This window comes from Syngnathus typhle, linkage group LG7 (assembly GCF_033458585.1).
Source record: "Syngnathus typhle isolate RoL2023-S1 ecotype Sweden linkage group LG7, RoL_Styp_1.0, whole genome shotgun sequence".
Classification (NCBI taxonomy): Eukaryota; Metazoa; Chordata; class Actinopteri; order Syngnathiformes; family Syngnathidae; genus Syngnathus; species Syngnathus typhle.
Window position 1 is genome coordinate 18538795 of NC_083744.1, and position 27984 is coordinate 18566778.

Genomic DNA, 27984 nt, shown 5'->3' on the forward strand with positions numbered 1-27984 from the left:
CCGGCCCACGCAAATCTGGACAATATGCAGCTGCAGCAAAGCCTGCACACGTGATGGAACTAATTAACAAGAAAAGTGCTCATTGAGGCAAATAAGTCTTTGTCGTCGTACGCAGAGGACAAAGAATATATGCATTTGCATCCTGTTTTGTTGTAGATGCTAACCGTGCTAACCTGTCAATGACATTATGCATTGCCGGTTAGCATTAGGCTAAACCTGCCTGTCTAAATGTAGGAAGCGGTTTTAAACGTACATGTCATTCTCTTGTTCTGAAGTATGAATGGCAACAGGGTTTGTATTATTTCGTGTCCATTATTTCCCAGGGGAATTACAGCTGTGGAGGAGGCGTTCCATATCTGTCCAAGCGCTAATGAATATTTCTGAAAAAGAATGTTGAAGGATCCGATTAACAGCAGAGCTAGACTATTGGAATGAACGTGTGATTGAGCTCCCCCGATATAGACGGAATTATAAATCACGTGTCCATGCCACAGCTTGTTTGTTTTTGTTTCCTTGGTGACGTTCAACATGAGCCAGACGCTCCGTTTGCTCAACTGCGGCCACCGACTGCCACATTGGTGTCCTCGCGCTTGTTTTGTTATTGATGTTACCACACACACACGCGCACACACGCGCAACGAGAGTGTGATGACATGTAAACAGTTGAGATGCGGCACTGAGTGATGGACAGTCCTGTACCGTTAACATTGTCCAAATGCACAATACAAGGTGAAGAACAATCTTGGGCGGTGAGCCACATGCTGCTTCACCTTCTATGAACGTTGTTGCGACAATGCATCGAAAAGCGCAGAGAAAACCCGGTTGACATTCCTCGCGTGAAAAAGCAGCAAGGAGTATGGCCAAAAAGCCAGGACACTTGTCTTAAGGGGCCAGGCCAAGCAAGGACCCCCACCCCCCCACCCCGTGTTGCAGGGTGTACAAGTGAGCCCTTTGAGCACTACCAACGCTGTTATTTTGGCTCCCTGAAGAAGACGACGTTGCCCCTGCTTCTCGAGTATCAGTCAAGCCAGCATTTTCCACTGGCGAGGGCCATGCGGGAATGTGTGTGTGCGTGTGTGTGCGTGTGTGTGTGTGTTCACGTCTCGCAGGATTTTAGCTTATTTTGGCCACAATAAACATAAGCTCGTCTTGGCGGCTGCGGTCTTGTTTCTTGAAGTGTGAGTGAGGGGACACCGGCGGGTTCCCCTTGCGACAGGAATAGCGCCATGATTTCATGAATGACGGGGTGGGTGGGGTGGGGGGCGCATTTGTCACGGGGTCCGGACAAACACCATCGAAAATAAGGAGGCTCGGTGGAAGGAGCGTCGATAGCGGGAGCTTCCGCGTTCACCCAAGTCGAGCTTCGGAGGGCCGGCAGCAAATGTCATCTGCTCTTCCAGCTTGCGGACGGAGGGAGGGAGGGAGGGAGGGAGGAAGGGAGGGAGGGCCGTGCGCTTTCAAATGGTTCTGAATATGATAGCCACCTCCGCCCATTCGCAACGGGTCGATCCGTCTCGCACGGCCAGGCTCTAATCTGACAAAGGGACTGTGTAAATCAAACAAAAGGGCTACGGGCGCCCAGGTCCTTTCAGGGGGCGGGGTGGGGGGGGGGGTGGGGGGATTTCCTCCAGGAATCCAGGACCTGCTGCAAACGTGACAATCTGCATGAGAAAAGACACTTGAGAGGTGAGTGGCAACCCTTGAACCCTTGGGAGGGGTGAAAAGATGACCGTGGTGTCCCAGGAGAACCGCGACGAGACGGCGGCGGTCACTCCCTTGTTGGAGGAGCAGGAGTGTAGCGAGAGGGTGGTCATCAACATCTCGGGCCTGCGCTTCGAAACCCAAGTCAAGACCCTCTCGCGCTTCCCCAGCACGCTCTTGGGTGATCCCCGCAAAAGGATGCGGTTCTTCGACCCGCTGAGGAACGAGTACTTCTTTGACAGGAACCGGCCCAGCTTTGACGCCATCCTGTACTACTACCAGTCCGGGGGGAGGCTGCGCAGACCGGTGAGCGTCCCCGTGGATATTTTCCTCGAGGAGATCAAGTTCTACGAGTTTGACGAGGAGACGATCGAGCTTTTTCGAGACGACGAGGGTCTGAGCAGGGAGGAGGACCGACCTCTGCCTGACAACGAGTTCCAGAGACAACTCTGGCTCCTGTTTGAGTATCCGGAAAGTTCCGGGCCCGCTCGCATCATCGCCATCGTCTCCGTGATGGTCATTCTGATATCCATCATCATTTTCTGCTTGGAGACGTTGCCCGAGTTTCGCGAGGTCCCCGCGTCGGGGCAGGAGCTCCACGTCAACGGCAGCGGCCACGGCAAGGTGAAGAGTCCCTTCACGGACCCCTTCTTCATGGTGGAAACGCTCTGCATTGTGTGGTTCTCCTTCGAGTTCACCATGAGGTTCCTGTCCTGCCCCAGCAAGGCGGCATTCTTCAAGAACATCATGAACATCATAGACGTGGTGGCCATCGCGCCGTACTTCATCACCCTGGGATTGGACTTGGCCGAGCACCAGGGCAGCAGCCAGCAGGCCGCCTCGCTGGCCATCCTGAGGGTCATCCGTCTAGTCCGCGTTTTCCGGATTTTTAAGCTCTCCAGACACTCCAAGGGTCTTCAGATACTCGGGCAGACCCTGCACGCCAGCCTCAGGGAGCTGGGCCTCTTGATTTTCTTCCTCATCATCGGGGTGGTCCTATTCTCCAGTTCGGTGTATTTTGCCGAAGCCGAGGACCCCGAATCCGGCTTCTCCAGTATCCCCGACGCCTTCTGGTGGGCGGTGGTGACTATGACCACGGTGGGCTACGGAGATATGTGCCCCAGCACCATCGGCGGCAAGTTTGTAGGATCCTTGTGCGCCATCGCCGGAGTGCTGACCATCGCTCTACCCGTGCCCGTCATCGTGTCCAACTTCAACTACTTCTACCACCGAGAGAACGACGAGGAGGACCGCTTGCAGTTCGTGCACGTGACGTGCGGACAGCCGCAGACGTCGTCCGGGGACGAGCGCTCCTACCGGGAGGATGACTCGGAGAGCTTGACCCAGATCCAAATCTACACCGGGAAGCTGACTGACGTATGATAAGAACGGGCGGTGAGTCAAGTACCGGGCCCTTCTCTGCCAGACTTGCGTTTCGGACCATGTTCCGGGTTTGCTATTGATTCTCTTTCAGGGAACGTCCACAAATGACAGACTGGCAATGCTCAACTGTCCAATCCCAGGCTAGAAAATAGGTCGAAAATTAGCCACGGTATTGCCGTACACAGAGCGGACCCTGTCAAATTCTGAACATACAATAGGCGTAGTGTGACTGAGATGAGTGAGGTTGTGTGCCTAGCTGCCGGTGTGGTCGTCAAAAAAGCGCCAAACCACTGTTGCCAACTGCAGATGACTAAGATGGCTTCCGAGTCCGTTTTGGACCGTGTTCCAGTAGCTACTCATTAGGGACATTAGTGTGGGAAGAGCGCCTCCCTGTGGATACCTGCACGTTTGCAGCGTACGCTTCAGACTAACCATTAAATGTCCACCAACATATTTTGTTGTCTGTTGAGGAGCTGAATTCTTTGATTTCCTTCCAGGCGTCGGAAGACGCTGACGCCTGTCGTGTCATCATTAGCGGCAACAGCGACAAGACTTTTTCCCGTGAACCACCGAGGCCTCTCGCAACAAGTACAATTCGAAACATTTGCCTCAACGGACGGACGGTGAAAACGCTTTGGGGTAAAAGACTCTTGTCAATATTTTTCTACTTTTCACCACAAACCGTTTCAAACAAATGAGAACTTTCACTGCACCTTGTTTCGGACAGCCATTGAAAATGGCACGGTATATAGTATTTATTTTTCTAACCTGTATGTGAAATTAATTGAATCTTGTTTTTTTTAAAGAAATAAATCCAAAGCAATCAGGGACATGTTTGTGTTCAAAGACGGGCTCTTGACCTAACTTTCCCGCCCTGTCCTCCGTCCGTCGTCCTCCACCCGGGTCCCCTTCCGTCCTCATTCGTAATACAGTCGTCCCCGTCCCCGTCCCCGCCCGTCCTCGAAAAGGTCAGTCCAATTAGATTTCAGCATCAATGCGTCGCCGTGTTAGATATTTGGCCCTTCACGTACAAAAACTGCCTTATGGAATGGATATTGTGAACATTGACATCTACCAAAACCTCAGGCAAAAAGGTTGACCTTCTGCAATGACGCCCATCTTATTTTGGATGGCTGGATGGATGGCAAAGAGTTGATTGGACATTCCGCCATCTAGTGGAAGAGCATTTCTTTGCTCCTCATTAGCAGCGACTGGAGCTCCAAGGACACACGGCTGCACTTTGCCTGCGGCACCAAATTGTGATACGTACGAGAGTCATTGACTTCAAAATGACATTGAAGGAAAAAATATCTTCTGGCACACTTCCAAACATTTTGGCCAAAGTTTTTCCGGTGAGTCAGCAAGGACACGCACGTAATGCTAAGAAGGACCGCAATGAGACAGGATAAGAAGATGAACGGCAAACCGAAACAAGCGCTGCCCAAAAATATTGACAGCAATTTGAAAGTGACGTTCCATATTAAGTGCTTCTGGTGGGACCGATGTGAGCAATATCTTTCAATTGTACGCAAAGCATCATTTCAACGTGCCTGCACGCGATCCGTCGATCGAGATAGATAGATAGATAGATAGATAGATAGATAGATAGATAGATAGATAGATAGATAGATAGATAGATAGATAGATAGATAGATAGATAGATAGATAGATAGATAGATAGATAGATAGATAGATAGATAGATAGATAGATAGATAGATAGATAGATAGATAGATAGATAGATAGATAGATAGATAGATAGATAGATAGATAGATAGATAGATAGATAGATAGATAGATAGATAGATAGATAGATAGATAGATAGATAGATAGATAGATAGATAGATAGATAGATAGATAGATAGATAGATAGATAGATAGATAGATAGATAGATAGATAGATAGATAGATAGATAGATAGATAGATAGATAGATAGATAGATAGATAGATAGATAGATAGATAGATAGATAGATAGATAGATAGATAGATAGATAGATAGATAGATAGATAGATAGATAGATAGATAGATAGATAGATAGATAGATAGATAGAGGCGCTTTCCTCGCTGAGCAAAATATCCGCATCACCTTGCTTTTGTTTTGCTCTTTGGCAGAATTGCAGCCGTCGCAAGCACGCATAGCACAACTCGTGCTCGTGCTCGTGCTCGTGCTCGTGCTCGTGCTCGTGCTCGTGCTGCTGCTGCTGCTGCTTTCAAGAGTCGCTCTGCATTGCGTCGGAAGCTCCAGCTCCTCCTCCTCCTCTCTCTCTCTCTCTCTCTCTCTGCTCTCTCTGGCTCTGCCTCTCCCCCTCCTGCATCCATCCATCCATCCTTCCATGCGTCCACTTGCATGTAAAAACGCCGCAGAGGAAGGGTTCTCTCCATCATGTATGTATTTCTTGCTCTTCTCTCTCCCTATTTGGAACGCTGGCCAAGTTCCACCGTGGTGGGCTGGCTCACTGGCTGGCTCTCGGCCGCTTTCCGCTGATGTCCGGATAACGTCAAGGGGCGCCGTATGGCTCCTTTAATGTAGCGGCCGCCCCGCCAGCGCACAGGCTTCCTTCCTTCCTTCCTTCCATCCTCCACCTTCGCCCACCCTGCCTCCCCCCTCCCTGCCTCCCTCCCCTTTTGGAATTGCAGCGTAAAAACACACACTCGCGCAAAACGCCACATCTCCTCCCGCAGTGCACTGTGAGGGAGCTTCTGCCCGCATCCCGCATCCCGCCTCGTCCTGCTGCATCCCGGCGGCCATGTGATTCTTTGGGATTTTTCTTGCTTGTTGTCGTTTTTCCTCCGCCGCCGCCTCTCTACTGGACGGGAGCTGACATGTGAAACACTTCACATGGATGCTTGGACCGGAGCGCCTCGGAGACCACCTCATCTGCCAACGTCACCCCGAGGTAAGACGCACCAAAGTATCTTGCGGCTCTCCGATAAATGTTTGACATGAAGGAGAAAGCCGCACCGCACCGCACCGCACCGCACCGCACCGCACCGCACCGCACCGCCACGCCTGTGCTGTGCATCTAAAAAAAAAGCTCCGGTATGAATGTCATGCGTCAAAAAATAGCGGGCCGCGTATGCCCTCCGAGCTCCAAACTTATGTCGTGTCATGGCTCCGAGCTGCAGTGATGAGGCAAGCGGAGTGACGGACGGGGACACTTTTTCAAAAGCCTTTCCTATGACTCCGAGAGCCTGGCTAATTGAGCCTGAGAGGAGCAGATAAATAAATAAATAAATAAGTAAAGTGGAGAAAATGCTGAGCAGGCAAATATCTTTCTCTGTTCGCTGTTTGATCCCATTACTCCCCACCCCACCCCACCATCGTCCTCCTCCTCCTCCTCCTCCTCCCCCCCCTTCCCTCTCTCCGGATGGCAGAAGCAGCAGTGTTGGAGGGAGAGCGGCAATGGTCAAGTCAGCGAGAACCGCAGCGGCGCCGCACTGAGGCAAATTCAGCCGCGCAGCCCCCTCGTGTCCTGGGGGTGGGGGGGACGTTCCCAGCACTTTGAGAGGCGCAGGAAGCCCAAAAGGTCCTAATCCGTCCCGGCCCTCACTTTGAAGGTCAGACTAAGCGCATCCCCGAGCCGTGAGCGCCTGCCCAGCCGCCCGCCCGCCCGCCCCGACCGCCGCCAGCCCCAAAATGACGGTGGTCCCGGGAGATAACGTGGACGAGACCTCGGCCGTGCCGGGCCACCCCCAGGACGCCTACCCGCCGCCTCCTGACCACAACGACCACGAGTGCTGCGAGCGGGTGGTCATCAACATAGCCGGTCTCAGGTTCGAGACGCAGCTCAAGACCCTCTCGCAGTTCCCGGAGACACTGCTGGGAAACCCCAAGAAGCGGATGCGCTACTTCGACCCCCTGCGGAACGAGTACTTCTTCGACAGGAACCGGCCCAGCTTCGACGCCATCCTGTACTACTACCAGTCCGGGGGGAGGCTGCGCCGGCCCGTCAACGTCCCCTTGGATATGTTCTCAGAGGAGATCAAGTTCTACGAGCTGGGGGCGGAAGCCATGGAGAGGTTCCGAGAAGACGAGGGCTTCATCAGGGAGGAGGAGCGACCCCTGCCCGAGAAGGAGTTCCAGCGCCAGATCTGGCTTCTCTTCGAGCACCCGGAGAGCTCGGGCCCGGCCAGGGGGATCGCCATCGTGTCCGTCATGGTCATCCTCATTTCCATCGTCATCTTCTGTTTGGAGACTTTGCCGCAGCTCAAGGAGGAACCCATGGGCCACATGGTGACTATCGGCAACGTCACCACCTACTACAAACCAAACATCCTCACCGACCCCTTCTTTGTCATCGAGACCCTCTGCATCATCTGGTTCTCCTTCGAGTTGATCGTGCGCTTCCTGGCCTGCCCCAGCAAACCGGCCTTCTTCAAGAACATGATGAATACCATCGACATCGTGGCCATCATCCCCTACTTCATCACGCTGGGCACCGAGCTGGCCGAAGACCCCGACGCCGAGGGGGTGGGCGAGCAAGCCACCTCTCTGGCCATACTCAGGGTGATCCGTCTGGTGCGGGTCTTTCGGATCTTCAAGCTGTCCCGGCACTCCAAAGGACTGCAGATTCTGGGCCAGACCCTCAAGGCCAGCATGCGAGAGCTGGGACTGCTCATCTTCTTCCTGTTCATCGGCGTCATCTTGTTCTCCAGCGCCGTCTTCTTCGCCGAGGCCGAGGAGCAGGATTCCTACTTCCGAAGCATCCCCGACGCCTTCTGGTGGGCGGTGGTGTCCATGACCACGGTGGGCTACGGCGACATGGTGCCGGTCACCATCGGCGGCAAGATTGTAGGATCTCTGTGCGCCATCGCCGGCGTGCTGACCATCGCACTGCCCGTGCCCGTCATCGTGTCCAATTTCAACTACTTCTACCACAGGGAGACGGAGGGAGAGGAGCAGGCGCAGCTGCTCAACGTCAGCAATTCCAACATCCCGTCCGACAGCAACTCCAGCCGCCGCAGCTCCTCCGTGGTCAGCAAGTCCGAGTACATGGAGATCGACGGGGACCTGAACAACAGCATCGACAACTTCCGGGAGGCCAACCTCAGAACTGGCAACTGCACTATAGCCAATCAGAACTGTGTCAACAAGAACAAGCTGCTCACAGATGTTTAGGCACCGCGACCACGGTGGAGCGCGCCGCTGTCGCTGACGCTGACGCCGCTGCCGCCGACGCCGCCGCCGGGCTTACTTAGGGCCTGCCTGCTAAAAGAAATGCCCATAGAGAAGAAGCTAACACTTAGACTTAGACCACACTTAGGTAGACTAATCGATTCTTCTAATCCTGCAAGTACAGCGTATAGCCACCCGCCCCCCAGACGCCTCCTCTCCAAACGAAAGAAGTATGGGATGACCCCGCCCCACCTACCCCCCCCATATACACAACTAGGTGTTAGGCTGCAGAGCACACTCTTGTCTTATCAGGCCATATAATGCATGGAATACCGAGAAGCAACCCTGCGGAAAAGTCATCGTAAAGCAAGCCACAGTACATGTTGCATCCTCACTACCGCAAAAGGGACCGAACCATTTTGCAAAAAGCACCTTATAGGAGGAAGACCGACCTGGATGTAAACATGTCTGCTCGCTCCCCGGGACACGGGCGGTGGTGGAATGGCGGCCAGCGAGCCAGCCAGCCAGCGATCTCCGCCAGCTTCCCGCATGACGACGGACTTTCCATTTTGACGCATGCAACCAAACGTATACGTATTACTTGCCATCACGGAGCGGATCGCCGCCGCCGCCGCCGCCGCCGCCGCCCACCTTTTTGCACCCGGATGAGGGCTTTGAGTTGACATCTGGGATTTGAATGTTCAATCTTGAGGGGACAGACACTTTGGAAATGAGATCATAGCATGAGAAAGCGGAACCTGCATTATGTTCTACGGACTTTTGTATCCCTGCATATGTAATGCATGACATGAGTAAGCGACTCGCCAGGCACTTTGCCGTGTCCTTTTCGGGTCAGGGAAACGACTGCATTCCGACGTATCCGAAGCCACGCTGTAAGAAATCCAAGTAACCGCTGTCCAAACTGCATTTAATCGGTTCCAATAGCGCAGTGCATGAGCCTGGCTTCCATTTCCGCATCAGGTTTGCTTTTGGAGTGGGAAGGATTGGAATTCTGCTAGTGCCTTTAATTCCGCTCGCCGCCAGGACCGGTGGAAGTGCCTCTCGGTAGTCCTGGGACGTGTGAGGTGCTGCTCGAGATCATAATAGGACGACGACGACGGCGGCGGAGAAGAACCCTGAGCCGGCCGGATGAGTGGGCGACAATGAGGGGAAAAAAAAAAATTAAAAAAAATCTGAAGGACACGGATGGCGGCTCTCACGCACAAGCTGCTTTTGGCTTCATGACGCTTAAGCAAGCAGCCACGTAATGTACTTTCCATGTTTACCAATCCAAATCAAAAGGGAATCCTTGCAGGTTTTGGCCATCATTTATTCATGCTTGCCTTGCCTTGCCTTACCTTGCCTGCCTTCTTTTTTTCTTCCTTTCTTTCTTTCTTTGCTTGGCTGCTGGCTTAGCTTTGTGCTCTGTGCTTCCAAAACAGGGTCTCTACCTCAGGCAGGCCGTCGCAAACGTGCTGCACAGGCGCATGCGAGCTTCGCTGCGGGCCTTTCTTCCTTGCGCCCATCTTCCCTTCACTTCTTTCTTTGCTTCCTTCATACCCCCCTTTGTCCCTTGCTTGCTTGCTTGCTTGCTTGAGTTATTTTTGCTCCCTTCCTTTGGTCCTTCAGGTATTTTTTTTGCTCTCTCCCATCCTCCCTTGCTTCAGCCATAGCACTCCAAAGTGCAGCGGAGCAATCTGGAATGTGAGCGCCCCAAAGTGCCATGGCCTTCACACAAGCACTTAAGGACAAAAGAAGGGAAAAGTACAAGGGTGGCACCGTCTCAAGCTCACGCGGCATCTCTTGCTTTGTTTTTGTCGCTGAAGCTACGCACAATCAGAATGTTCATTTGGATCGTGAGGAACCGTTTAGGACGTCGGCTCCTCCAACGCAACGCATGCTCTATGACGCACACGCACACAGACACGCACGCACGCACGCACGCACTTACACGCGCACACATCATCTTGGGCATTGCAGCACAGTGCACACTTTGCACATGCTTCATTTTGGCTGCAGTTGGTCATTTTGAAGAATGACATTATTTCATTTGGTTGATCCTGTTCAATAAGTCAATGATTGAATTTTTCACATTTTATTACTTTATGTATTTTGTATTTTTTTTTTTTTTATTATAGTACATAAGACCCACGGCAGCGAGGCTGGCACTTCAAGTTCAAAGTTATTTCCAAATGCATTTGCCATTTTTCTTTGGTATCATTTTCTGACTATGCTTTTTATTTGACCTCAAAATGCGAGGACATTTCAGTGGACTGACAAAGTGAGCAGATCTTGTATCTAAAGCGACACACCACTGCCATCTACTGGTGGTTGCGCATCACTAAAGTTGTTCCCAAGCTCTTTAATTAACATTTCCGCTACAGCTAGACCAGACGTGAAAAATGAGTTTAGATGTACTATTTTTCATGAACGATTATGATTTTGGACATGGTTTAAGATGTGTGTATGTATATATATATATCTCCACGTTAAGTGCACGTTATATATATATATATATATATATATATATGTGTGTGTGTGTGTGTACGCACTCTTAACAGCAATACATGTGTCTCAAATGTTTTACTAGGGTGTGTGTGTGTGTGTGTGTGTGTGTGGGCGTGTGTAAAAATGTATTTTTAAATGGTGCAGACAAGAGAGCTGCTAGAATGTGCACATCTGTAGCTCAGTTGCTGCAAAATCACAGATGACAAATCGTTCCAGTAGAATTGAGCCACTGAGAGCTCGAGTGGGCTGACTCCAAATGTTGGTCTTTTTTTCGACATCTCGTCAAAGATGATGATTTTGATGAAGTATAATGAATATTTTGCTCACAATTTAAGCACAGCCTTTATTTGCAGTTTTGAAGTATCATTTAGGTTGCAAGTAAGAAAAGAAGAAATCGAGATTAGACTTTGGTGCAATAATGGACCGAGTTCAAAGGTTAGTTGGGAGAAATAGCAAAGTAAAGGCATATTTCCGGAGAAAAAAAGACACAAAGTACAGGGTATCGAAACGGTGGCGTAAAAACCGAGGTACGGACCGTACCGTCGCACCCCGACTTTGTTCCAAATGAGGTGCGAGAACCGCCAATGACAAGACTCGGTGAATAATTGCCGTGCCAAATAATTGCCGTAAAACAAATTGGAATAAGCGAGGGGTGGCGCTAATCACGGTGGACAGGATCCCCCCCAAAAGCTTCCAAAGTTTGGCCGCGGCCGGCCGCAAAGCGCACGATACGTTGCGACACGCCGAATTTATTGCAATCGATAGAAGGCCAGAAGGCGGCTTTTATGGACCTTTCAGTGGCGGCACTTAACGTGGATGAGTGGAAGACGTTCCCCCGGAAGACGCGGATGAGTGTTATGACGGGAAAAAGGGAGGGCCGTGTTTTCTCGCTTGTTATTTTGCGCCATCCCTGAAGCAAACGCGCTCGCATGGTCCACAGAAGACTGCATGAGCTTTGCCTTTACGTTGGCAACATTTCGGAAAGCGCCTCTAGTTCGGGGGGTTTGGCGGGCAACAAGAACCGAGCAAGCGTTGAAGGGCTACCAGTAGCTGCGCACACTCAACTTTCTCCAATGAAAACGGCTTTTTTCTTCAGGACGTTTGTCGACCGACCGACGGTTGCCAGCGGGCCGCTCTGGAGCCAAAACAAAAAGGACTTTGCAAGTTTTCTTTTCACTCCCCGAGCAGAGCAAACGGATTGCATCATGGTTATGTTGTCGTGTGTGTGTGTGTGTGTGTGTGTGTGTGTGTGTGTGTGTGTGTGTGTGTGTGTGCGTGGGTGCGTGGGTGCGTGCGTGCGTGCGTGAAGACAGAGGCATGGTCTGTGATCTATGCAAGGGTTCTCTAATTCCGTTTTGTTTTCTTCTTAGGTCATGTCACTTCAGATTTCATCTTCTATTTACTCCAATAAATTTTTAAGGATCAGCTCTTGTTTGGTTTTTCACTCGCTCACTTCTGGCAAAAATATAAACAGCCGACCGAGTCAACTTTCTGTCAACTGAAACTTGACGGAACTGAAAAAAGACGACGACCGCTGGCTTGCGCCAAAGGCCGGACTAAAACCGGGCCGCCCAAAACAAGACTCGACGCTCGTATCCCGACCGGAGTTGGCTCCGCTGCCGTTCTCTCACTTCCTCTTGGACGCCGTCGTCAGCGTTTTGTCCTCTCAGCGGCGTTTCAAACAATCAATACACTTGTCACGTAAGAGAAAAGTACTCCTATCGATCATCTAGCTGCGTGCAATTCGCTGACTAACTCACGACCGGCCGTCCGTCCGCTTGAAATATTCACCTTGAATGATGTCACGTAAAGGGAAATGTGACGCTGCTTATTTTATTTGAGGGCAAAGTGCAAGTGCAGATACGCGTGCCAAAAATATTCGGGAGGCAACATAACCACATGGCATTTATGCTAAAAGCATGCTATGTTAATACTTAGCACATTATATTGATTCAACAAATGAATGACATTTCAAATTGAATCCCCCAAAACAATTGAGGGCAACGGGGCATCGTCAGAAGGTCATGGACTAGACAGAAATCAAGCGTGAACTTACTTTTGGGCAGCAGAGGACGTGATTCATGCAATTTCTTGAAGACCTGGAGAGATTGACGCAAGGAGCTTCATTTTGAGCCATCTCGCTGAAATATGGCGGTACCTTGAGATACAAGGAACGCCACATGTGAGTTTTCAAGATACGAGCCATTTTTCGCTTTGCCTTGTGAGCAGAAGTTTCGTGTATGGTGGCAGGGAACTTAACTCACTTGACAACAAGAACAACTTGGCCTTGGGGCAGCGCTCGTGGCGTACTGCTATGCTAACATGTATGGGAAAATCTATTGACATGCTAACATTAGCCTTGCTAGTCCGAGTTTTAGAACCCTCCAAACAGTCTGGCTCGTGCTATGTCAAGACTTCCACATGTAATTACAGCTAGGCATATATACGATTCGATCTTACCTTTGGCACAATGGCAATCGAGTTTTTTTTTTCTCTGTAATAGAAGTTATTTTTCTAAATCTTTAGGTGGCTCGTTTTCGAACCCAAAATGAAGACTAAAATCCCGCCTCCACCGTAATCACGCGCGCGTTCGGCAGAAGACTCGAGGTACGTTAAGGGACCGCTCACAAAGTAGGATAGATCCACACTCCCTACAATAGTAAGCTCATTAAATGCACCAAACGACACAGTTCGGCTTTTGAGAGCACCACAGGGGCTAAATGGAAACATTTTTATCGTTTACTTGACGAACCAAAATCAAAACAGCCATCAATTCAAGTTTCTGGATGGATGGATGGATGGATGGATGGATGGATGGATGGATGGATGGATGGATGGATGGATGGATGGATGGATGGATGGATGGATGGATGGATGGATGGATGGATGGATGGATGGATGGATGGATGGATGGATGGATGGAGGGAGGGAGGGAGGGAGGGATGGATGGATGGATGGTCTGAGAAACACCTGGGTGTGTGTTTAGTCTGCTGCGGTGGCTCTTCACTTTGTGACATCACAAATTGAGGACAAGTTTGTTTTCTTGTATCAGTCTCTTCACGGATATGTCAAGGCGCCACGGTATCCGTTGAGTCTAGAAAACAACAACCTGAGAACATTCAGACACCTGAAAAATTGAGTTGAAAACAAGAAGTAATTCCCACCAGTGCCGCCCGCCACTGTTTGCAGGAGGAAGCATTTCAGACGTGGCCATGCAGGCAAAGTAAGTGGGCATGCGCGCACACACACACACACACACACACACACACACACACACGCACACACACACACACACACGCACACACACTCGAGGTGGCAAAATGATTCACTCCTACTTGTGGTGCTGTGAGAACATTGGACGGCACATGGTGAGTGTCTCTCGTTTTCTCTCTGTGCAGTGGTGACCTCAACGAAATGCATGAGCCTCGTCCTCTGCAGATGCACACAGCCGGAAGGCTGACAGGCGGGAAGGCACACACGCACACACGCACACACACACACATCCACGGCACCCCATATTTTGACACCTCTCCTCAACCCATAAACCGGAATCAAACCTTTTTTCCAATTTTTATGACCGCCATTCTTCTTGGGGCCTCTCCAATGCTGGAAAAATGAAAAGCTCTCCCGGGCCGGCGACGGCCTGCCCCGACTCCCTGTCCGTCGGAGCCCCCTTCTCGCTGAGCCACTTCCTGTTTGCATTTGCTCCATCAGGGTGGGTTGCTGACACACTTGTTTAATCATTAAGGGCACAGCCATCATTTTGTTTGAGTCAAAGCGAGCCGAGGGGCCCGGCGGCCGAGTACTCCCAATTGGGATGCTGTTTGAAGCACGTCACATTTTTTGCTGGCTGCATCTCCACTGTAGAAAGGCCACTTGACCAATGAATGGATGAAGGGACAGGTAAGATTAAGAGTCTGGTTAATTAACGATTCTTTTGGGTTTTTTCTCCCAAGAGACACTTTATTTCAAGCATGTTCCTACAAAAACAACCGTGCCACAAATTCTTGTACACTATTTCAACAGCAATGCATCATTTAGCTCAAACAACGACTTCTGAGTTGAATTCCAGCGAAATTTGCGGAATCCCGCATTGGCCAGTCAGTCCAGTGGGCCCGGCCTGTTTAGGACATCCCGCAAATAACAGACGTGAAACTGGACAAAAAATAAATAAATTACAAGTTAGACGACAATAAAAGGGTACCTATACTGAAGCAACTATTAAATACACGTTCTATTGGCTAAAATGAGTTGATTAATAGACCAAAGGAAGTGGTCATTGCATGCTTTTTTTTATATAATAATGCAGGTCTATCTTTTTCTTCCCCTTTTCTGTGACGTCACGATCCCCCCAACCAATAGCGTTTGAGTCAGCTCACCGCATACAAATAGCTAAAGCGGCTTTTGACGCCAAAATACAAACAGAAAGAAGCGCAAAGTGAGCAGCTCTTAAGTTGCCAGTCCGTGACTGCGATCATGTTGACTGCTGCTGGTGTGTGTATCTTATGAACAAATTCAAGCCGGCTGCTGTTTGGCGTTGACGGGACAAGGCTGTTGATCTCTTACTGTTGCTGGAGTGACGCTAGCTAGCTAGCTAGCTAGCTAGAGCGCGACGCCACGTCCTCGCTTGCCAAGATCGTCTAATTGTGCAGACGTCCGTTCAGCTCACTCTGATGGCTGCTGGTTCAACATTCGTTTTGTTGCTGAAAGCGTATGTACTCAACTAGCCAACAACCAGCGGTGAATGATGTCTTGGTGGGGTCGTTTTTGAGGCTTTTCAACCTTGGACTACAACTCCCAGGAGTCTTTGGGAAGGCGGAAACCCGACGTGTCGACTACTCGAGCCAAAGAGTCAAGCGGAGCGGCCCTTCCATCGGGCTCAAACTACAGCCGGCATGCTTTTGTTCACGTTTTACTTTTAGAAATTTCATCTTACACACACACAAGCGAGCCACCATGGGCACGGTCTTTGCCATTATTCTGGTCTTTGTCGGGTGTTGTAGCAATGTGGTGTTTCTGGAGCTGCTTGTGAGGTGAGTGGCGCACGCAAACACGCGCACGCGCACACTTGCAAACTGTTGGCCTTCGGACCGTGCAACGTAACGCAAAAGTGAATCGTTCAAGTGCTGTAGACTGCCGTCCCTCCATTTACCAGTTGATTTTGTTCGATGACCAAGCCCAAAGCCTTTTTTGGTTTCACCTTTTTTCATCTCTAAACAGATCATTGTATTGCACAAAAACCTGAACTAGGTTGGCAAGTGTAAATAGGAACGGCTGGATACAGTGTCCTGTTCGGGGCGTGGCCTAGTTAGTGACGTCAGGAGGCGTTTTGTTTGGTCTGCTCATTTCATGTCAAACTATTTTGGCAGCGCAGCATGTCGGGATTTACTTTGCCATGCAGTTCCAGTTTGCCTTGACCCTTCTTTGCGCTCCTCCCTCACTCAGAGATTTCCCGGGATGCGGCAACATCGTCACATTTGCGCAGTTTCTGTTCATCGCCTTGGAGGGATTCATCTTTGAGACGCGTCTGGGCAGCAAGAAGCCCGCCATCCCCATCAGGTGAGCACTCTGGCCAGGCGTTGGGATTTGCGTGACTCGCGCTTTTTTTCTTTCCCGCTTCCCCACCAGAAACTATGTGATCATGGTGACCATGTTCTTCACGGTCAGCGTGATCAACAACTACGCTCTCAACTTCAACATCTCCATGCCTCTGCACATGATCTTCAGATCGGTGAGAAAGGAGCGCAGAGTTGGGGGCGAGCTTGACGGCCTGGAAGCGTCACGGTGCTTTGTGGGTGGGTTGTCTGCTCGCAGGGCTCTCTGATCGCCAACATGATCCTGGGCATCGTCATCTTGAAGAAAAGGTGGCCGGCCCGTCGCGCCCGCCGTCGCGCCCGCCGTCTTCCCCTCGCCGCCTTTCTGGAGCTGCCCTTTGTCTTTCCGCAGGTATCCGCCCAGCAAATACGTCTCCATCGCTTTAATCTCCGCCGGCATCTTCATCTGCACCGTCATGTCGGCCAAGCAAGTGGTGAGTGGCCCGCTCCCAATTCTCCCAAAAGCCTTTCTGACGTGGGCGGCGCGGCGCGGCTCCGCAGAATGCGGCCGACGTGGGCTCGGAGGAGGAGCGAGGCTTTCGCGCCTTTGTGCGCTGGCTCGTGGGTGGGTGAGCTTGGCCTCGACGGACGAGACGAGACGCGTCGCCCCCCTCGTCCCTAACCTTGGTCGTCCTTTCAGGAATCGCCATGTTGACCTTCGCTCTGCTGATGTCGGCGCGGATGGGCATTTTCCAGGAGACGCTCTACAAGAAGTACGGAAAACACTCCAAAGAGGCGCTCTTTTATAACGTGAGTACTGACGGCCTTTGTTGGAGCCAGCCGTCTGGTTCTTGTTTTATTTTTTTCTTTCTTCTGTGTCCCACGCAGCACTTCCTGCCTCTGCCGGGCTTCCTGCTCCTCTCCGCCGACATCTCCAACCACTGCGTTTTCTTCAGTCAGAGCAGTGAGTGGCAAATGTCAAGCTCCTGGAAGGCCTGTTAGCTTGGTGCAAAATGGCGTCAACTTGTCCCCCCCCCCCCCCCTGCAGCTGCGGCGCTTGTTCCGCTCCTCCGTGTGCAAGTTCCAATCATGTGGCTCTACCTGCTGGCCAACGTGGTCACGCAGTATCCTTTTCCACTATCCAGGGTAGGGCGGAGCGAGCGCCACCCGCTTTGTTGTCCGCCTTGACCCAGCCCTCAGGTACGTGTGCATCCGCGGCGTCTTTGTGCTGACCACCGAGTGCGCCTCGCTCACCGTCACCCTGGTGGTGACTCTGAGGAAGTTTCTCAGCCTCATGGTCTCCATCGTGTACTTCCAAAACCCCTTCACGGCGTGGCACTGGGCAGGCACGGGCGTGGTCTTCGCCGGCACGCTGCTCTACACCGAGGTGTGGAGCGGCTTGACGGCGCCCAAGAAGAAGGCCCGCTGACGAAGCACATTCTTTGCGGCTACCCTTTGAAAAGCGGCGGCGGCGGCGATGGCAAGGAACCGACCGAGTAGAAATTGCTGCAAAAATGTTCAGCTAGCTTCACTTTGCTGACTGTTTACATTTAGGACCTCATTTCAGAGCCCATGTGATGTGTGCTGGCCTCTTTGTTGCGTAGTCAAAATAGGATTGTTCCTTTTTTCACCTTAGCAGTGCTACGGGATCACAGTTTTGGTTCAGGGGCGTAAACGTCAAGTGGACGTGAACCACTAGCGAAGTGGAACGAACTTTGGTTTCCTCGGATTTCCAAGTTCAAAAAGGGAGTTGTAGTTGTTTTTTTTGTTTTTTTTTAATGAGGTCTTTTAATGTGCCACCTTATCAAATGACATTATTGTATGCAATTGACAATAAAATGTCAGTACATTTGGACTCAATATTGTACCGGTGTGGAATCAGACTTTCATTCCAGTTGCTAACAGATGTGACATCACAGCATCTGAAGCATTCTTCGCATTTTGTGCACGGCCCGCACATTGGAAAATTCCCCCGGCGAGGGAAGTGGGATGTGCGCGTGGAGGCCAGGTGGCGAGTCACGGCGAAGGCATCCCATGGCCCAGGGATTCTTGGGCATTCTTCAGCCGTGAGTCGCGCATGGGGTGCGGGTGGGCCGGCTGGCCGGCCGGCCGGCCCGTTGCTTCCCGTAGTGTGAGTCAGACGACCGCAACGTGACGCGCTCCTCTCTCTCGGCCTTTTGAGTGGAGCTCGCCGCAGGAAGCGGCCGCCGAGTGACTCACTGCGCTCGCTCCTCATGCTCATCCCAAGCACCCGCACTCTCTGATGGTAAGATCTCGGACAGAAGAAGGTAAGAGAAGGCTGCTCTCCAGATAAAAGCAGAGCATCGCGCATGCGTGCGATGGAGCTTCCGAGAAAGGAAGAAGCTCTTGTGTGCGTGCATGCTAAGCATTCCAATTTCTTTCGACTGTTCAAGGATTTATTTGTGAAGTGGCTCTCAGCGATGGCAGTCTACCTACCGACCGACACCGCAGCTCTTGGCTGGGGTACCTATTGCCTCACTTAGTTCCTCGAAAGAAAATGAGGTCTGTGCTGTCAAAGTGTTGTTTTGGTTTTGCTTGAAGCACATGTGTGTTTTTCTTTTTATGGTTAGCCAGCTTCAACTGGTAGTGAACCCACAACAGCTTGAAGCCACGTTTGTTTGTTTACTAGCTTTTGTTTTTTACTTTACTCTACTTTACAAACATTCGCACAGCGGTGACGACGCATGACTCGGGCAGAGCGGGAGTCCAAGAGCCGACCTTCTGCTTACTGGCTGAAGAGTGATTGGACCAAAAGGTGACAAAAACTACCCGTGACCTCCCCATACAGGTGCTGGAAGCAGTCCAGCCGAGAAGAGCGACCAGACGAAGAGTTCAGACTCCTGAGAACACGTGAATACTAACTCGTGGGCGGCCCACGGTGGCTCCGATATTCCAGTCCACAAAAGAATCGGGCTGAAGATTGCTACTACTCCTCAGAGCACACACTCGACTGTGTAAGAGCTTTTCTGTCCGCGCGTGTGTGTCAGGAGGATGAATGACGTGCAGTTTGTGGCACAGTTGTAGGCTTTTTTTTTAAATTTTTTATCGTGCATCTTTCTGCAACTGTGACGTGCTGATCATTCTCAATGTCTGTGCCTTTTAACTTGAGCTCTCATTTTAAGGGCCGCACTCAGAAACTGGTTTCATTTGGTGACGTAGATTTTTGTACCGTGTCTAGCACCACATGAAATGAGGCTTCTGGGAGGTGGACTCACACCATTTTCTCAATGTCCAGCTGTTGTAAAATGCGCTATATCAATGAAGTTGTACGTATTGTATTTGTGGACCGCTCGGGTGGTAAAAGTGCGCGGTGGCGATTCAGCGCCTCACCAGATCCGGCAGATGGCGCTGTTTCATATCCATGCGGAGGAGCGAGTCAAATGCAAAAATTGATGTGAATAAAGTTGTCTTAATCCGAAACAGTGCTCTTGAGCGTTTGTGACTTTTAGTTGCTGCCATTGTCTTATATACTCTCGTCGTATTTGTAAAATGTCAGGTTGTCAATCATCTAAGTGGAATTATTTGATGAATGCCAGAAAGATCGAGACACTGCTAGTAACTGTTGAGACAAAAAATATCGGATCTCAAGCGCAGTAACGAATTTATATCGCAGTTTCTTCTTCCTGTATTTGAAAAGTACGGAAGAGGATTAGGGCCAGTGAAGAAGAAAAAAAACGAGGGGTGACAGGATTCTGACTTTTTTCTCAGAATTCTGACTTTAAAGTCGGAATTCTGACTTTAAAGTCAGAATTCTGACTTTATTCTCAGAATTCTGACTTTAAAGTCGGAATTCTGACTTTAAAGTCAGAATTCCCAATTTCTGACTTTAAAGTCAGAATTCTGACTTTATTCTCAGAATTCTGACTTTAAAGTCGGAATTCTGACTTTAAAGTCAGAATTCTGAGAATAAAGTCAGAATTCTGAGAATAAAGTCAGAATTCTGACTTTAAAGTCAGAATTCTGAGAAAAAAGTCAGAATCCTGTCACCCCTCGTTTTTTTTTTCTTCACTGGCCCTAATCCTCTTCCGTAGAAAAGGAAGCGTAACAAGTTTGGAAGTTTCTGCTCCATGGCTCCTCCCAGTTGTAGCGTTCTCTTCTCTAATTGGTCCATTTACAATAATCCGCCATATTCAAACTTCCGCCGTGTTGCCTGTGCTCAGTTTTAGCAGTCTGTTGTCTTTGTTACATTTACAATTCATCTCCGAGCCATTTCCGTCATTCCGTTCACTTCAAGGTTTTGTTTTCGAACCTAAGAAAGTTTTCTGCGAGATGGAAGAGGGGGAAGAAGTGAAAGCGCCGTTGGGGAAAAAGACGAAGCTTCGTCGGACGTCATCGAGATTGTCCACCGCCAGTGTCTGCAGCCTTGCTGAACCTTCGCCGAGAATGCTCCGCAGAAATAACTCCAACAAGTACATCAACGTGTTTAAACCGAACTCTGTAGCGCTACTACGAAAAAACGGATTGCTTTGCTTGTTAGCGATTGGTAAACGATGCGTTCAAGTGCGTCCGAGAATCCGGACATTTCGGATCACATGACTCCAACTCGAGCGCAGCGCAGCCTTTTCATCAAATCGATCGAAAGCTCATTTTAGCTATGCATGCAGCTAATGACGCTTTTAGGTCATATGGATTACCGCTTGCATCCAAACGCAACAGTCCCGATCAAACCACACCAACAAGCAATAAAAAAAAAAGAAGTTAATCGGCTTGTGCATTGCAGTTTTGTTCGGGGCAAAAAACACCGTTTAATATAAGGCCATTATCAGTTGAAATAACACATTCAGTTGTCAAGGATTCCACATTTCTCCATTTACTTGAATTGTAAAAGTAGGACACAGGATCATTCGGATCAACCCGTGGGTGTCATCCACTTAGCACCGAGTCCACGCTGAGACTCAAGGCAGTTTTTTCTTAACTTTTCTTTTTTATAAATAGCAGCAGCAGGGTGCAGCTCGACTTTGGAAACACACTGCGGATTGTTCACGCAAAATCAGCGCTTCTTTTTAACTTTCATTTACTCCGTTTTTGTACTCGATATTACTTTTTTTCTTCTTTTTTTCGCCATGTATTTGAGTGTGTAGTGTGCTGCGCTGATGTTTTTGTGCCACTTCTTATTAGAGCTCCACTGCAGAGAGGAAGCTCCTTCACCTTTCTGACTCCAGGGACACCTTGGGACTTCAGTCTGGTGAGTACAAGCTTAACACCAGGCCCCCTTAAAGCCAGTTTGGGGGTTCTTCAACCCCATAATTGTAGTGACGACAGATAAACAAGAACTCGTCTCGTTGAAACGCGAATATTGTCGCCGCAGAAGCGGAAACGCAAGGAAAAGGAAGACGACACGGTCAGCCTGTCCGGTTTTGACCTGAAGGTGAGAGTCCTTGTCAATTTTGCACCTCGGCTCAACTCGGACTCTCCGACGTCTCTCTTACGAGCGTGCACTTTGTGGCCTCTGTCAGGAGCCGACAAACAAGAGAGGACGGCCGCTGGCCAGAGTGTCGTCTCTGGTCAACTTCATGTCTCCTTCCAAGAACGGAGCCGTGCGGCGCTTCGGCCAGAGCCTCCAGGTGACGCCGGGTGGACGATAATCCCTCGGGCCTCCGTCCCACAATCGGCCACTTGTCAAACTCAATGCTCAAGTTGCGTTCCCAGTCCATGTCGCTGCGAGGGGACGTCAAGTCGCCGGCGCTCCGCGGCAAGGTGGCGGCGGCGGCGGCTGTGGCTCCCACGCCCAGCAAGCGCAGGAACAGCACGCTGTGGTCGGAGACGCTGGACGTTCACCAGAAAAGCTCCTTCTCCCCTAAGGAGATCAAGAGGCAGGAGGTTTGACATCCGGCAGCCTTTTTGGAGCAACTGGTGAGGAACCAGCACGTTCCAGGCCAGTAACCCGAGCGCTCTTTTTCCTTCCCCAGGCCATTTACGAGCTCTTCCGGGGCGAGCGGGATCTCATCGAGGATCTCCAGCTCGCACGAAAGGTTTGAGAGCTTTAAAAAACACCACGCGATCATTTGCGGCCTCGGCAATAACTCCGGCTGCTGGGCCTGGCCAGGCGTACCACGACCCCATGCTCAAGCTGGCCATCATGACGGAGGAGGAGCTGGAGCACATCTTCGGCGATCTGGATGCCTACATCCCGCTGCACCAGGGTAGGTTGCACCAGCCCGCTCCTCTTCTCTTTTTGCCCTTCCGTGAATCCCTGCATCTTCTTGGCACGTTTGCTGCATTTTCTGCTTCAATTCCGTTGCACTTGATGTGGCGCCGTCTGCTCTGCCCGTCTCGGCCACCTGGGGGCAGCCTAACACAGACACTCGGGAAGGATTTCACGGCTGGCAATTGTTGAACATTTGATATTTGCGTGTCAAATGGCCGATCAGCCAATTGACGGCAGGTCGCTTCACGTCAACATCCAATCGCGGGGTCTCGGCGACTTCACGCAGATGCAAAGCGAGTCGATTTGAGCGCCGCTACGTTTGGATTGATTTCTTGCAGATCTGTTGGCGAAGCTAACCCACGGAACCTGCCCCGACGGGACGGTGGCCCAGATTGGACAAATGGTGATCGACTGGGTGAGCGTGACGCAGAGCGAGGCGCTCGTCCGCCAGCACCGGCCTGGCCGGGCTGTCGCTTTTGGCGCCATCAAAGCGTGACGCAGGCGGTGGTCCCTAACCTCCCTCCCTCCCTCCCTCCCTCCCTCCCGGCAGCTTCCGGGCCTGAACGCCTACAGAAACTACTGCAGCAACCAGCTGGCAGCCAAGGCGCTCCTGGACCAGAAAAAGCAGGACCGGCGAGTGCAGGACTTCCTGCAGCGTTGCCTGGAGTCGCCCTTCAGCCGCAAGCTGGACCTGTGGAGCTTCCTGGACATCCCGCGCTCGCGCCTGGTCAAGTACCCACTGCTGCTGCGCGAGATCATGAGGCACACCCCCGCCGAGCACCCGGACGTCGCCAACCTGGAGAGGGCGGTAGGAGTGGCAGAAGCGCAAGCCGCCTCCGAAGCCGTCCGTTCCTTCCTTCCTTCACTTTGAAACCAAGCGGACGCGTTGTGTTTGGGCCGCCCAGGTGTGCATCATCCAGGACATTCTGTCCGACATCAACGTGAGGAAAGGCGAGTCGGAGTGCCAGTACTACGTGGACAAGCTGGAGTATCTGGAGCCCAAGCAGCGGGACCCTTTGATCGACACCTGCCGCAGTCTCTTGTGCCACGGCGAGCTGAGGAACAAGAGCGGATTGGTGAGTGCGTGGCGTCCGTTCCCACTAGAAGAGCGAGCTGGTCTGCTTCCTGGCTCCATTTCAAATGCAAACCCCATGCTTCTCTCAGAGGCTGCACGTGTTCCTGTTCTCCGAGCTGCTGGTCCTGACCCGGCCGGTCACGCGCAACGAGCGCAGCCTCTTCCAGGTGTACAGGCAGCCCATCCCCGTGCGAGACCTGGCGCTGGAAGACCTGCAGGACGGCGAGGTCCGCATGGGGGGCTCCTTCAGGGGGGCCTTTGCCAGCGCCGACAAAGGTGCCTCACTCACTCACTCACTCACTCACTCACTCACTCACTCACTCACTCACTCACTCACTCACTCATTTTTTCCGACTTTGCAATTTGCATCACTGAAAGTAGCACATGTTCATTTCTTTTGTATTTCCTCCTTTCCTTTTTTTTCCCCTTTCTCTCCCTCCCTCCCTCCAGCAAAGAACGTTTTCCGCGTGAGCTCTTCGGACCCGTCCCACGGCCAGTCGCACACCCTGCAGGTCAACGACGTCTACCACAAGCAGCAGTGGCTCAACTGCCTGCGCGACGCCATGGCAGAGCGCCACGGCACGGCACAGCGCCACGCAGCGGCACGGCGCGACGACGGCGCCCCGGCCGCCCCCGGCGGCGCGCGGGCCAAGCGACGCTCGTCGGTCGTCTGCGACGAGAACTGTCCGGTGGCGGGGCCTCAGCTCAGGCCGCAAAGGTCGCGGCGCTCCATCAACAGGAAGGAGACGGGAGTGTAGAGGTGAACGGCTTCACCGCTTATCCCGTCCGTCCGTGTTTTGTTTCAAATCCTTGTAGCAGACACAAAAAAAAAGAAAAAAAAAATCCGTCCATGTTTGTCATGTGCTGTATGTTGACTCGGTTTTTTTCTTTGGTGGCGTGCCCCGGCGGCACACAGTGGCACAATTTGTTTGAAAGACTTTTTTCCTGTTAAATGGGTGGGTGCCGTAAAAAGCAACCATTTTCCCACCAAAGAAGTGAAATTGGATCATTGAATTTGGCCTTTCCTATGTGTGTCAGTCCCGCTTAACATTTCTTGTTTACGTCGTTGCAACTGACCCAACAGTTTTTATTTGACCAGCGAGCCTTGAAATGGAACGGTGTCAGAGGGAAAATAAACACCTGCCGGCCGCCGCTTTGTCTTTGAGATGAGTGTGATTGCTTGTCTTTGCTGAACAAATAACAAAAAGAAGCCCATCTTTCCTCCCTCCATTTTGGCCCAGCGCAAAACTCCAACAAAGAGTGAGCACTCTCCTTTACTAATACACAATTCACAAAGGGAGAACCATCTGTGTGATTTACAAATGTATAGACACACCGCCACTCCGCTGCAGGTTTGCAGCATTTTTTATCTATCCATATAAACAGTTTGTAACTGTTGTTTGGGCTCCAGTGTGTTTTGGGTGTCATTCCACCGTTGACCACTAGATGGTGGCACGCCATGATGTTTGATGCTGTTCATTTGCAAGAAGAAGAGTGAAAACAGGACTCATTCCAAGCCCAGCCTTGTTTGAACTAAAAGTTTTGTCAACAGACGTAGTAGGAGGGTTCTTTTTTTTTTTTTCCTGTGTACCTTTGGGAAGGATGACTGTTCTATCTTGTCAGATGAAAAGAAAAAAGGGATTTGTTTCCTGTTAGCAGAACAAGATTGTTGTTTTTTTGGATTTCAATGATCGCAGGGGCGTAAGCGTCACGCTCGAGAAGTCGGGCGGCGCATCTGGCTTCGGTGGCCAGTCCATCCAAAAAAAGATGCCAACGTGCCTGCCTGCGTGAGTGAGTGAGTGAGTGAGTGAGTGAGTGAGTGAGTGAGTGAGTGAGTGAGTGAGTGAGTGAGTGAGTGAGTGAGTGAGTGAGTGAGTGAGGCTTCCAAAACGCTGGTCAGACTTGGAGGACGGGAGCCGGGGCGTACGACAGAAAGGCGAGCGTGCGTTTGGGCAAATCCAGCTGGGAGAAAACGTGGAGCGCCTTCACGCCCAGGATCCTCCTCAGGGCCAAGCGCGCCAGCTGCTGAAGGCTCAGCGGCGTGTCTGCGCCACAAAACACACAAGGTAGGCCAATGCTGATGGTTAGCACTTGCGATTAGCCTTCATTCCACACGGTGACTCCACTTTTTTGCGAGTACGACAAAACATCCCCGTTGTTTGTGGCAGCCGAGCGTCGGCGCGCGCGTGCGTGCGTACCCTGGTAGAAGCGAAAGCAGAGATGCGCCGGCGATCCGAGCGGCGCGTAGTGGACGGCCTTCTTGTCTGCGTTGTCTCGGGCGTGCAGGTCGGCGCCAAACTCCACCAGCAGCTCGATCAGCTCCACGTGGCGCGCCTTGGCGGCGGCGTGGAGCGCCGTCTCGTGGAGCTTGGCTGCATTTACATTGGCGCCTGTGAAAGAAAATGTCAGCTGCGCTGGAACACTGGAAGGCCTGATCAAATTGGGAGGCCGGGCCCGGGCAGGCCGGGGCCGGGCAGGCCGGGGCCGGGCAGGGCAAGGCAGGCCGGTTGCAGGCCGGGGCTGAGAAATGACTGGACAAAACTCAAAGCATACAACAGGTGCCAAAAACATGACAAAAAGATCTGAAACACTGCCAAGCCCGGCTGGGCATTTTTTGCACTGACCGGCATTGAGGAGCACTTTAGCGCAGAGGTAGTGTTTGCTGGCGCAGGCCACGTGCAGCGGCGTCCCGTAGCGGCAGTCGTGCGCCTCCATGGAGGCGCCGTGCTGGATCAGCAGCTCCACGCAATCCAAATTGCCTGTCGACAAACATTCCAATTAGATTGCCGTTTTTGGAAACATGCCCTGTGATATATTGAGTGGACCTCGAGTCAGGTCGGTGCCTTCAAGAGGCGGGCGCCCGGGGCCTGCCTGCGAGGCTGCCTGCGTGGCTGCCTGCCTGCGAGGCTGCCTGCCTGCGTGGCTGCCTGCCTGCGTGGCTGCCCGCCTGCCTGACCTCCATTGCCCACGCATCATGGCGCACGTGCTGATTTTGCTGATGTGAGCTACCTCGCAGACACGCCTCGTGCAGCTGCGAGAAGGTGAAGAACGGCGGGTTGACGGCAGCGCCGTGCTCCAGCAGCAGCTTGACGCACTCCGGGCTGCCGGCGGCGCAGGCGTCGCACAGCGGCGTGCTGCAGTCGATGTTGCGGGCGTCCACCTGTGGGCTCATCGGGGGGTAAAGGCCACCCTCGTCAGCGGAGTTTGACTTTGTTTTTTCCAAAAGACTTGTTTTCATTTCATTGACCATCACTTTGAGACCAACTCATTCATCTTACAATGGACAGGCAATACCATCCATCCGGTCACGGCTTCAGATCTCTCTCTATTTTTATTCCCCCCCCCCTGTATTTGAGCATCCTGGTTGCAAAGTTCTGACCTGCGCCCCGGCAGCCAGCAGCAGCGCGACGCAGCGGGCGTGTCCCCGGACGCAGGCCTCGTGCAAGGGCGTGACGGAGTCGACGGCCGGTGCGTCGACGGCCGCCCCGTCCCGGATCAGCTGCTGCAGCCGCGCCGCCCTGCCTTGCGCCGCCGCCTCGTGCACAGCCGACCGCTCCGTCCAGAAGCCCAGACCGTGAGCTGCACGGACAAGCAGGCAGTTAGGCAGTCAGTCAGGCAGGCAGCCACGCAGGCAGGCAGCCACGCAGGCAGCCACGCAGGCAGGCAGCCACGCAGCCACGCAGGCAGGCAGGCAGGCAGCCAGGCAGGCAGGCAGGCAGAGAGAAGTGGAAAGTGTTGAGCGAATCCTATCAACACGTGACGACGTGCTGACACATTCGGAATCGATTGGAATGGCATGATTTGTTTGTATTCTTTTCGGGTGAGAATGGGGGAGCCAACTTTGACAGCTCATTCATTTTAAAATCAACATTTCTTCTTTTGACTTTAGCATCATTTACAATTGGATTGGATTTGTATAGTTCCATTTTATTCACAAAACAAGTGATGAATTGTGGCAAGGCGCAGTTCTTTCTTTCTTTCTTTCTTTCTTTCTTTCTTTCTTTCTTTCTTTCTTTCTTTCTTTCTTTCTTTCTTTCTTTCTTTCTTTCTTTCTTTCTTTCTTTCTTTCTTTCTTTCTTTCTTTCTTTCTGTTTGGAATGGCAACTCGCAGAGTGCTAAGCTGCTTACCGATGTCTCCGTACAAGGACGGCCTGTTGCGCGTTATCTCCATGCCGTCATTTGCCTCGCTCGACCGTGCACCGTCGAACATTCAACGGAGGCTGCAAGTCATTGCGACCCGAAAAAGCCGTCGACAGGCCCGCCGGCCGGCCGGCCACATCGGGTGAGCGAGCGCCGGCGGCGGCAACGCGCGGGACGTAGCTGCAAAAAGTAAAGCCGCGCTCGCCCTCCCGTCCGTCCGTCCGTGCGTCCGTCCGCTCGCCCGCCCGTCGTTCAAACGAGATCAGGCAAAAGCAAAGAAGTCTGGGAAGTGTAGTCATCGCATACAACGTGAGCACAAATACGGAGGCTATTTGTCGCTTCTCGCTCGTATCTT

The 27984-nt window shown here is 51.7% G+C and overlaps 5 protein-coding genes and 2 long non-coding RNA genes across 7 annotated transcripts; 5 read left to right on the top strand and 2 right to left on the bottom strand.

Annotated features, from left to right (window-relative positions):
* The first annotated feature begins 1623 nt into the window (after nucleotides 1-1623).
* On the top strand, nucleotides 1624-3910 carry LOC133157545 (shaker-related potassium channel tsha2-like). Its single transcript, XM_061284165.1, has 2 exons — nucleotides 1624-3096; nucleotides 3582-3910. The coding sequence occupies exon 1, from the start codon at nucleotides 1726-1728 to the stop codon at nucleotides 3082-3084; it is 1359 nt and encodes a 452-aa protein (XP_061140149.1). The 5' UTR covers nucleotides 1624-1725; the 3' UTR covers nucleotides 3085-3096; nucleotides 3582-3910.
* A 2814-nt stretch (nucleotides 3911-6724) lies between these two features.
* On the top strand, nucleotides 6725-12108 carry LOC133157599 (potassium voltage-gated channel subfamily A member 1-like). The gene has a single exon (XM_061284269.1). The coding sequence runs from the start codon at nucleotides 6725-6727 to the stop codon at nucleotides 8204-8206; it is 1482 nt and encodes a 493-aa protein (XP_061140253.1). The 3' UTR covers nucleotides 8207-12108.
* A 2528-nt stretch (nucleotides 12109-14636) lies between these two features.
* Nucleotides 14637-15417, bottom strand: LOC133157519 (uncharacterized). The gene is made up of 2 exons (XR_009715024.1): nucleotides 15278-15417; nucleotides 14637-14866 (listed from the first exon to the last, which is right to left on the bottom strand). It is a non-coding gene; the product is annotated as an uncharacterized LOC133157519 (long non-coding RNA).
* A 7-nt stretch (nucleotides 15418-15424) lies between these two features.
* slc35b4 (solute carrier family 35 member B4) lies at nucleotides 15425-18105 on the top strand. The gene is made up of 10 exons (XM_061284127.1): nucleotides 15425-15744; nucleotides 16157-16270; nucleotides 16340-16442; nucleotides 16526-16575; nucleotides 16658-16739; nucleotides 16807-16870; nucleotides 16946-17055; nucleotides 17134-17209; nucleotides 17294-17369; nucleotides 17446-18105. Exons 1-10 carry the CDS (start codon nucleotides 15425-15427, stop codon nucleotides 17672-17674), a joined length of 1224 nt encoding a protein of 407 aa, XP_061140111.1. The 3' UTR covers nucleotides 17675-18105.
* A 502-nt stretch (nucleotides 18106-18607) lies between these two features.
* On the top strand, nucleotides 18608-19686 carry LOC133157520 (uncharacterized). Its single transcript, XR_009715025.1, has 2 exons — nucleotides 18608-18768; nucleotides 19055-19686. It is a non-coding gene; the product is annotated as an uncharacterized LOC133157520 (long non-coding RNA).
* A 672-nt stretch (nucleotides 19687-20358) lies between these two features.
* On the top strand, nucleotides 20359-24654 carry LOC133157516 (neuroepithelial cell-transforming gene 1 protein-like). The gene is made up of 12 exons (XM_061284126.1): nucleotides 20359-20675; nucleotides 21385-21451; nucleotides 21575-21634; nucleotides 21723-21830; nucleotides 21916-22086; nucleotides 22176-22238; nucleotides 22313-22409; nucleotides 22753-22829; nucleotides 22965-23222; nucleotides 23320-23490; nucleotides 23579-23765; nucleotides 23940-24654. Exons 1-12 carry the CDS (start codon nucleotides 20536-20538, stop codon nucleotides 24245-24247), a joined length of 1707 nt encoding a protein of 568 aa, XP_061140110.1. The 5' UTR covers nucleotides 20359-20535; the 3' UTR covers nucleotides 24248-24654.
* A 91-nt stretch (nucleotides 24655-24745) lies between these two features.
* On the bottom strand, nucleotides 24746-27859 carry asb13b (ankyrin repeat and SOCS box containing 13b). Its single transcript, XM_061284128.1, has 6 exons — nucleotides 27618-27859; nucleotides 26869-27068; nucleotides 26499-26649; nucleotides 26114-26248; nucleotides 25688-25879; nucleotides 24746-25534 (listed from the first exon to the last, which is right to left on the bottom strand). The coding sequence occupies exons 1-6, from the start codon at nucleotides 27697-27699 to the stop codon at nucleotides 25386-25388; spliced, it is 909 nt and encodes a 302-aa protein (XP_061140112.1). The 5' UTR covers nucleotides 27700-27859; the 3' UTR covers nucleotides 24746-25385.
* Between the last annotated feature and the right edge of the window lie 125 nt (nucleotides 27860-27984).